Source organism: Semicossyphus pulcher, unplaced genomic scaffold (genome assembly GCF_022749685.1).
Source record: "Semicossyphus pulcher isolate SPU_LCO1_2020_fin unplaced genomic scaffold, fSemPul1.0.p SCAF_18, whole genome shotgun sequence".
Lineage (NCBI taxonomy): Eukaryota > Metazoa > Chordata > Actinopteri > Labriformes > Labridae > Semicossyphus > Semicossyphus pulcher.
Genome location: NW_027211691.1, coordinates 22237726 through 22247972, shown reverse-complemented (window position 1 = coordinate 22247972; position 10247 = coordinate 22237726). Strand labels below are relative to the sequence as shown.

The following is a 10247-nucleotide window of genomic DNA, read 5'->3' as shown; positions in this document are numbered from 1 at the left end:
TTTGTAAAAAAAAAACAAGTAATTCACACTTCCTTGGATCTTTTCAGAATCAGAATCAGTTTTATTGGCCAAGTATGTTGGCACATACAAGGAATTTGACTCCGGTTTTTCTTAGCTCTCAAAGTACAGACCGGAAATTGACAAACTAAACTTAAAAACAAGGACAAGTTAGACAAGGTAACACACTTAGACACTAAAAACTAAAACTACTATATACAGGCCTATGGATACAAATATATATTGCAAAGTATTAATAAATGTATAAATATATATATACATTTTTTATTACCAGAAACACTAATAGACGGGAGACAATAGTGCAATGAACAGTGCAAGTACAGGTTGTTATACAAGAGGTAGATGGTTGTGGTATTTACAGAGAATGTGAATTCTAAGTTAACTGTTCATGAGAGTGACAGCTTGGGGAAAGAAACTCCAAGAAATGCAAAAAAACCCATCTCCAATATGTATTTAAATGCATAGTAAACCATGTATTACCACATAAACCACAAAATTCAAAATAATCAGGAACAGTGTCATTATTATTTATATTATGTTTTTTATAATTATTACTTTATATTATTTAAAGGCCATTATTATTTTTATTAGTATTATTATTATTATTATTATTATTATTGTTATTATTGTGTGGGCGGGGGGACCAGTGAGCTCATCCTCCTCGAGCTCTCCACAGGTGATTGGTAGCACTCACCCTCCAATCACAATCCGCCTGCAAAGTGGCTTGGTGGTCAGTTTGGATCTTTTTTTTGTCGAAGTAACCTTAGTAAACTATCCAACTTTACCCTCAGCGACAGGATATAACTTTCCCTACCCTGGCTTTTATCTCCAGCGACCTCTCTTCGTGAGTTGTCCGCACTTTCAAAGACAAAACACTCAGAATCGTTTTCCTCTGAGGCGTCCTGAAGGGAGCTAAACAACGTTAGCATTGAGCTAGCATGACAACCAGGAGAAGAACTGCCATCATCATCATCCTCCCCTGTGGCTCTGCTAGCAGCAGGTAAGTTGCAACTCCGACTCTAGCTAGTTTTACCCTTGTTATCTCGGTGAGAGTCGAAAGTGACGCATTTAAACCGCGGATAAGTTTGTTGCTAGTTCAAATAAAAGTGCTGGCAGTATGTCCGCAAACTGTTAGCTGGCTGGTAAATGGCGCAGGGTCAGGGTGAGTGGGCTAAGCTAGCGTTAGCAGCCTGTCAGCTATCCTCGGTGTCGCTGTTCCTTGTGCAAACACAGCTGTGTGTGATCTTATGCCTCGAGACGGATGATAAACCCGTTAAAAGCTGCTTTGTAATCCGCTTCGTATTTCTGCTCATTTGTCCACCACATTCGCTAAAATAATTTCTGACCATCTTTTTCTGTCGTGAAATTTTCCATTTACCCGTCCACTCTTCCATATGTGGGTTTGCACTAATGCGCACTCTGTTATGTTTTAGCAACTAAACTTGTTCTACATTACTAACCATGGTCGTATGGAATAAATTTAGAACCGAAAGGCACAAGTTAAACTTGATCAGGCTTATGTGGGTGTGTGTTGTGGGTAATTGTCAAATCCTGCTCCATATTGTCTATCAAGTGATCCCACATAATTCAGATTACCTTGGCAATAATCCCCAATGTAGAACAAAATATATAATGTTAGATTAAATGCTGAGACATGGCCCATCTCTGTTTTTAATAGATCATATTAACCGTGTATTTTGAGCACATTGCACACTGTTAATCATGTTTTTAGAGCCCAACCGATACTGGATTTTTGGGGCCGATTCCAATATTAGGGAGTTAAAAAATTCTGATAGATATGTGTACTGTATATATATTATCCAAAAATGAGATGCACACTCTGCCAGCAATAGGGGCCGTCCTCATTTCCCATCATGCCTGCCGCCAAGTGCTTACCGAGTAGTTTAAGTTGTTAAATTTGCTGTTTTATGTTCCAAAATGCAAATAATAATTGTTGTTAATGTTTTAATGGGACTGTTCAGAACATATACTCTGCATATGCCATGAATATAGTGCCCTATAACGACACTGCCTTATGCTTGTCCAGGTATTTTTATATGTTTTATGTTCTGAAAAATATCATATATTAATATCAGAGCATATCGAAGGATATATTCACCAATAGCGATATAACCGCTAATGTCGGCCGATTAAATCGTCTGACTGATTAATAAGTGTGTCTCTCTTTCCACTCTCTTTTTCACAGGTCTTCATTATGGTCTGCAGATGTGAGCCTACTGCTCCCAAATGGATGATGATTATCATGTCAGCCTCCTACTACTCTATCATTCACTCATGCCCACAGGAATTCTCACCCACTCCTGCAGGTTATTTTGTATTTCTTATCTCTTTCTGTTCAGATATAACATGAAATTGTGCATCATTTACACATACTGTGTCCCTGTATTTATCTTGTTTTAAGCATGTGTGTTGCAGTGCCAAACTTTATCCACAGATGTATTGTGATGTTGAATATGTATGTCGAAACATAAGTACTTGAGCTTAGTGGTGTTAAAGCCTGAAATGCGGAAAATTATAATTTGAAACATTGTTTTTTTTGGCCAATTAGGCTTTACACAGAATTTAATATTGAATTAACAGTTATTGAATGCATTTCTGTGCATATATAAACCTGTTTCTTTGGGCCAGCATTGAGTACTGTAGGCTTAGTGACCAATTTATGATGCTTGTCTCCCTTCTTTACACAATACACCCTTTTGAGCCACATTTAAATCAAACGGAAAAATCAATCAAATTAAGACAGTTTCTTCCTCTCTTAAATATAAAAAGTGGACAGGCTATATTATTTAGTGGACCTAGACCGTAGTCTGATCAAATCTTATTCAGCACTTCAGAAAGTGTGAGGTCTGGGAGTTTGTGACTCCTGTGAGGTAACCAAGAGTAGTTTGATTGAAACAAACATTTGCTCTCCTGTGGTGATGAAAATTCAATATTGTCTGAAGAAGTCATCTAATAAGCAGATGCACAACCAGTTTCTCCACCATGCGACACATGTTCACAAAAGGCGACTATTGACAAATTAAACGTTGTTGCCTGTTTGGGTGTATCTTGGTTTCTGTAGCTTAAAGTCACGATTAGAAACATAACACCATAGCATCATTGTCATTTAAAAAAAACAAAACACCAGTAATATTCTGTACTAAAGAGCAAGACTGTTCTTGTTTAGGATTGTTTTTAATCTAAAGAATGGGTCACTTTCAGTCCGGCTGTGTTTGCAAAGCCTCATATATCTTGGAAATAATAATTATACTAATTTCTTAAGAGTAAGCTTAACCATTTTCAAGTTTTCAGCAACTACTGGTATCCAGTCCTGTTTGCATCATGGAATAGCAAAAAGAAATCAATTTAAATGTAGTAAAAAATATATATTATTTTACGTTTCTCATCCTTAACCAACATAACATTGCTTTACTATTGATATTTACTGCAAAACAACCCTCTGCAAGTATATGATTTGTACAAAAGTAAAGTATGATCCTTTTATTTCTGTGCGAAAAAAGGTTGGATGGCAAAGAAGACAGTACAGTCTTTGGGGATCAAAATGTTTACCCCCTTTCTAGCTTTGTCTAACCCTGTTTTTATGTTTTAAACATTGACATTAAAGGAAAAACAGTTCACTTGTGAGAGAATTCAAGTGTTAAAGAGCTTTTACCACAGGGGGGCGATATGTGCAAAACAATAGCCTTGAATAGATGGAACATGTGTCCTATTTTTTTTAAGTTGTATTAATTGTAGTACACGACATGAGTTTGATATTCTGTGTCCTTGTAAGGCTAAAAAACACTGTCACGTAGTCTGGTCATGAGTGGTTAAAGTGTTTTACCTAGAAATATAATATTTTTTAATGATGTGGTGCGGCAGACAGACGTTCAGTTTTAGATTTTTTTTTTTAGCCTCTTTTCTTTTTTTAAATGGAGGATAAATATGTTTTTAGTACGTCAGCATCAGCCTGGCGTATTATAGGACGAGAACATCCCGAGCTTGAGAAGTTCACATCCCTTCATCAGCATCCAGCATCTCGCCCCCACCGTCGTCACACCTCCCTCCTTCCCCTAGCACCCCAAGGGTCTCGCGAGCGCGCACGCGTGCAAAACTGCGTGGGAATGGCTGTTTGTGTGATCGAGGGGGTTGGGCCGCTCGGAGCGAGCGGTGAGCTGCATGAGTTTGTAATGTCCGCCATGTTGGCCATGGCGTATTGAACCGGGGAGGAACAGCGGAGCCTAGGAAAAAAGAGACCGACAGAGAGCGACCGAGACCCGGGCCTGCCCGGCTCTGTTCGCGCTGCTACGGACCCGAGCCTGCCCTCAATCGACCGGCTGACTCCTAGAGACCGTCACAGATTCATCCATGAGAACTCGAGGCAGACCTGCTGTTATTCCTAGCAGATCAAATAGATTTATGCTGCATCTTTTAATATAAAAATGAGTAAATTGTCGTTTCGGGCGCGGGCGCTGGATGCTAGTAAGCCTCTGCCCGTCTTCCGCTGCGAGGATTTGCCGGACCTGCACGAGTATGCCTCGATCAACCGGGCAGTGCCGCAGATGCCAACTGGGATGGAAAAAGAGGAGGAATCGGTATGTTTTTTTATTGCTGCCCGACTGGTGCTGGATGTATTTGGCGGTGTTTTCATATCGAGGGGCGCTGCTATGTTTCCTGCGCAAGCTTGTGCAAAATGGCCGCCATATCTGCTTTTTCGTGCACACGACGGAGCTCGATGAATACTGAATTTTACCACCCCATTCTACCACAGGTGTTTTTATAAGGTTACAGCGGTTTGGTATTGGGTTCGTTAGCCGTGTTGTGTCGATTTGTTTTGCTTGAAATTGAGCCCGAAAGCACAAAGAAGTCACGTGACTTGTTTCAGTTCCACCATTTTGTTGACTTTCTCCTCGGTGAAGGCGAGCGGGGACAGGCCTTGAACGTTGTGTACTTTCCGTGAACGAATGCCAGGGGGAGACACTGAGCCCCCCCAGCCCGGTTTGACAGCTAGGTGTAGCGTGTTGACAGCTCCAGAGTCTGCCATGTGTGCTGCACACTGCCTGCACACGGCGGAGCAGGGAGGAAGAAAACATCTGCCTTTCATTTGATAATAACATACAGACACAGAGTTGCACAATACAATGGAATCATAATGTGTTATGACATGTATGGTATGTCCGTGGTAGTGTTATTCAAGAGGCGGCCTCATTCATAATTTCAGCGTGACATCTGTTTAGTCTCCGGATACAAAATGATGGGAGTGTTGATTAGTGCAGCCATATTTAAACTGTGTTTAATGTAAAGTGAAACGGGCTGCCAAATTGCTACATTAGTGTCTTCAAGAGCAAAGAAACGGATCAAGGCAGTCATTTCAGTGTGGTTTGTTTACCTCATTGTGAATCTGCTTTAAAAGTCAGGCTCAGTTAGCGTGATGCACTTACAACTCCACGTTATCTATTTATATAGCACCTTACTAAGCATGCAACCAGAGTGCTTCAAAAAGGAACAAACAGTAAAATAGAAAAGAAATTGACAATAATAAATACAGTTTTAAAAGACTAAAAGAAGGAAGTAGAAAGTAATAGAAACGAATTTTAAAAACGTGAATAAAAAATAAATCACTACAGTATCCAGGAAAACGTTAGAAATCAATACTTTAAAAACAGTAAAAAGTTTATCACAAAATAAATACCAGAGATAAAACTTTGTTTTAAAATAATGATAAGGACATTGGCCTTTAAAATTACTGCAAATTAAAAAGGAAACTCTTTAATTTCCTTTTAAAAATAGGGACAGAGCTTGCCGTTTTGATATCGAGACTTCCATAATTTAGGGGCATAAAAACGTGACATTGTATCGTTTATATTGTCCTTATGAGCCATTGTTTACCTACAGATGAGGTACATGTTTGAGTGATTGTTAGGTTGTTAAATATTTGTTTAGCTTGTGGAATATGTGCTACATCCTTGTTTGTTTACTCTTGAGATAAGTAGTGTATTATTAGATATTACGCGCATTCAAATCAGCTTTAAATATAGATAAGATTAGCATTGAGCATACAGACAGATTTTGTAAAGCCACATTATTGTAACCTATTTGAACCCAAGCTTGTCAGGTTAAATATAGCTCAGATATAGACCTTTCATTATCAGTTTAAGTCAAATACGGTTGCTTTCTTCTGCTTATCATACTGTAGAATTGGCTTGCCTAACTAACTCTCCACATTTACGTTTGAATTGCTTTACATTTTCTTTGCTTGTTTATGTTGTCATCAGTTGATAGTGATTGTTGTAGCTGGTCGTAGAGCGGTATTAATTGCTAGTGTATTAGCTGGTGTTTATGACCCCTCCTGGCCTGCTCTGCGTAATATTTTTCCGTCAGGAGACCCACTCTTTGCCGCCGAGACGCCTCAGCAGACACAAACACAAGGAGAGCACATTATGGGGCCCCTGCAAAGTCAGCAGAAATCCTTCCTCCCCCACCTACTGTACACACACAGCGGCATTACATAACAGAGTGACAGAAGAGATAAAGAGGACAGTTTTACTACAAGGCTGTGCATGGCTTAGCTCCCTGACCCACTTCCTGTCCAGCAACAATGGAGCGTCGCTGCGCTGTGAGGTGACTGAGTGACCGCATGGTGACCTGAGAATTACGTCAATTTAAGGAGCGAGTTGGCAGATTTAGTGATCTTGATGTGAGGCAGGCAGTCCTTAACAGATACACCTGTCAGCTGAACGCCAATACTGTAGCTTATGGACGCCGACTTTCACTAAAGTAGTGCGTTTGTATGTCAGCCTCATCAGCATTCATTGCATCAAACCGGACAGAAATAATTAACCCATAAAAGCACAATTTATGCGCAATCAGTAGTTGCAGAGCTAATGGAAATGTGGTGCTTCATTCACTTAAATCTGTGTTTTTTTTCAGCAAACATCACATCAGTGTTTGCTCAGTTAAAGGCTTTGTGTTGCTGCAGTATATTGCATTTTGCAGAAGCACTACACAGTTGCCATGACAGATGCTGATAAGAACATTTTGTCCAATCGTCTAATCAGGGAGTCTGAAATTGTTACGTTTGCACTGAATGAGTAGTTTTTCAGCAATCAAAGGGAGCTATTGTACGGTTTCAGTTTGAGTAATCTCTATTTACAGATTTTACATAGAAATGTAGAATCTGAAGGCAGGGACGTGGATTTTAGGGATGAGTGTTCTGGTTTCCATTTGTGCTACGCTTGTAGTCCGAGTAACAACAGTCCGTGTGGAGAGCAAAAGCAGGCGGAACATAATGCGGCGTAATGACATCCCGGCTCCCATCAGCTGCTATCTGGCAATGATTTAGCTTCCTATTTATCTCTATAAACAGACATCTACAGTAAGTTCAGCAAACAGTCTGCTCTAAATCAAAAATTCAACTTGACGTTCAGTGTTTAGATTTCCCGACTTCCTCCTTAAAAGTAGTTTTCTTCTCCTCTTGAGGACAGACCTGACAAAGCTTTGTTTTTACTTTTTACTGATCTGCATCATGACCTTGAAATTTCAGGCAAAGACCTGTCAATTAAAGTAAATCAAAAGGAAAAACTTTATTTTTCTGTAAACAATGCAGCATCGGAAACAGACGTCTTGATTGGAAGTCGCTGATTGCTAACCACCGGCTACACGCCCGGCATGTTCACCATTGTCCTTAAAAGGCTATGCCTATATTGTCGTCGATGTCTGCAATGTAGGAAGAACACAAGAAATAAAAAAAATATCTCAGAAATATGCACGTTGTTTGCAGATTGTATTGCAGTTGTTTATTATCTTCTAGTGAATAGGAAAAGCATGCAGAAATAATGCACATCACGCTGCAATTTTTGTTAGGCACAATCAACAGGATGTTTTGCTACTTGGTTTTATGGTAGTTTATGCACCATTGATTCCTTTTTGATTATAGATGTTGTAAAACACCTGTCACATCTTCTGTCTGAGTTGTGTTAGCTGTAAAGCGTGTTGCTGTAGCACGTCTTGTGTTTTTTTGGCTGCTTGTTTGTCTTCTTCGTAGTGTGTATTTTAGACGGGGTGTACGCCTTGGCTCGCTGAGCAGATTGCCTTCCTCAAGAGTTGCTCTCCTCCCTGAGCTGAAAACACCTGCTGGAGGCCACACTTTCATTGCCATGGCAACTTTTATTGGAGTCATCTATTTTCCTCGGGAACATTTAATGGAAGGAGCGCGTGGTGCCGTGAAAAATAGATATTCATTTGTCTCTCCTATCTGCATCTGTGGCCGTGAAGGAAAGCTGCACTGCTACTGTGAAGTCTCAGCAGCCCCGGAATATGTGGAGTAGAAAGAAGAGAAGTTGGTTGTTTAATTTCTGCCTTTCCTGGGCTTTTTGCATCTTTGCCAGCATTAACGTTCAATTGCAGAAAGTGTCCTTGAGCTCTCTTCTCTTCCAATTCTTTGGTTTGGGTAGATAAAATAGACATCCTTATGTTTCAGCATGGCCAGACGTTTAAAAATTAAGCTTTCCCAGAAATGTCTACCGCCAACACACTGACAGTTGTAAGACCTCCGAGAATATCCTTGAATATTTGTTCCTATGTGCCATTCACAAAAGCCCTTTATCCCCACTCACCCGATTCCTCAGGAGAGGAAATCCTAGACTGTGAACCGTGGCTGTTTGGATCACAGCTGCGAAAGATCAGGATATCTTTAGGTCAGAGGCAGCCTGGGGTAGCGTGCCACAATCTGCCAAGCTGATATCCTCTGCAGACGCGTGCAAAGGCCGGTCTGGGCCAGGCTCAGGTTTAATTGGATCCGCACACTCACTCTTCATGCTGGTTTCTTAACTCTCAAAGCTCAGGGTTCATCAGCATGTCAGACAGCGGGGTTCAGAAAGGGTGTGTTTTTAAAGATGTTTTTGGCAAGTTCCATGAGAGGACAAATCCCTTCATATGTTGGTTAAAGTGGTAATGGTGGTGCAAGATCTAATTTTTGTTCTCTTTAGCGGCACATATGGTGATAAACTTATTGTGGGTGCACACTTCACGTTCACGGTTGGCTCTGGTTGTAACTCTTGATTTTCCTCGCTGTCCTTTTTCGCAGAAGCGTCAAATTTGTTTCTTTTTTGTGAATTTTCACTTATTTTTGAAGTTGTATCTGTAGTCCTCAATCTTAATAGTTTACTGTTTACTCGCTACACTTGTAGAGACCGGAAAAACAGCCACTTTACACAAAAGTGTGTCGGTTGCATTAGCTCCGCCTACCCTCTCTGGCAGACTAAACACTTCTGGGTGATGGAAACGTGTCGCTAACTGGGCGCTGTTTGCGGTTTTTGCCACAGACACCCAGTCTGTGATAATGCAACGGCTTTCATCAGTGGGCCATAGGCTCAAACACCATCAAAACAGACATTTATTTAAAGGAAAATCTTTGAGATTATTACTTTAAGCATTAGTTCAAAGACTTTAAATGGCTTAGCTCCAACTCCTTCATAAATCGGTTATCTTTCCATGTGTTTGCCAGTCGCTGTCTCTCAAGAAGTGCTGCATACATTATTTATGGAGGTTTGGAAAAAAACTTGTAGTCTTTAAAAACATGGAGGCTAAGTTGTTGGAGGAAGCAGAAAGTTCCTGCCTTTCTGAATCGACTGCCAGGTCAGGTTCCGTGTCAGTTTGCATGTAGGATTGGTTTCCTCCCACAGAAGGAAGTTGGGTGATTTGGACAGAACTTGTAGGTGTGAATTCAAGTGAGACATTTCTACACACATTAACCTCAATACAAATTGCGATAAAGACACAGTTCCCTTTTAGAGTAATGTGCAGCAGCTTTTGCTTATAATCCTTGGTTGAGGCTGGCAGAAGGCTCCAAATACAACACATTTTGCTGTGTTTTCATCTGTGAAACTGCTGCACAGAGAGCTGAGGGAATTGCAAGAATGCTATTGCAACTCAAGTGTTTGTTCAGAGCTTATTTTTTTCCATTTAAAGTATAATGTTGCTGTGTGATCGTGGGACAAAGAACCACAGCTTCTGCACTTTCAGACTGGTGAAACAAGGGGTTGTTAAATGCAGGCTCACACGAAACTCTTAGCTAATTGCAGGCGGTTGTGTATTTGTGGGAAGTGGACAAGGCTGTGCAACAAGCTTGGCTGGACAGTCTGCACACATTGTAACAATGGAAGGCAAATACGGCACTTTGTTTTCATCCAAAACCTGTGATTTTAGGGGTGTTCACTAACCAAAATCAG

The 10247-nt window shown here is 40.5% G+C and overlaps 1 protein-coding gene across 2 annotated transcripts in view; it reads left to right on the top strand.

Annotated features, from left to right (window-relative positions):
* The first annotated feature begins 753 nt into the window (after positions 1–753).
* Positions 754–10247, top strand: part of LOC138595788 (enhancer of polycomb homolog 1-like) — a 31886-nt gene continuing 22392 nt past the window's right edge. The window contains exons 1-2 of one of the 2 annotated variants that reach the window (XM_069667211.1): positions 754–1018; positions 2225–2345. Coding sequence is in view for 1 of the 2 variants with exons in the window: in XM_069667210.1 (XP_069523311.1) it covers positions 4461–4613 (153 nt within the window). In the remaining variant the exon portion in view is untranslated. Of the gene's footprint in view, positions 1019–2224; positions 2346–4147; positions 4614–10247 lie in introns of those variants that run through there. The other variant, XM_069667210.1, reaches the window with a different exon arrangement.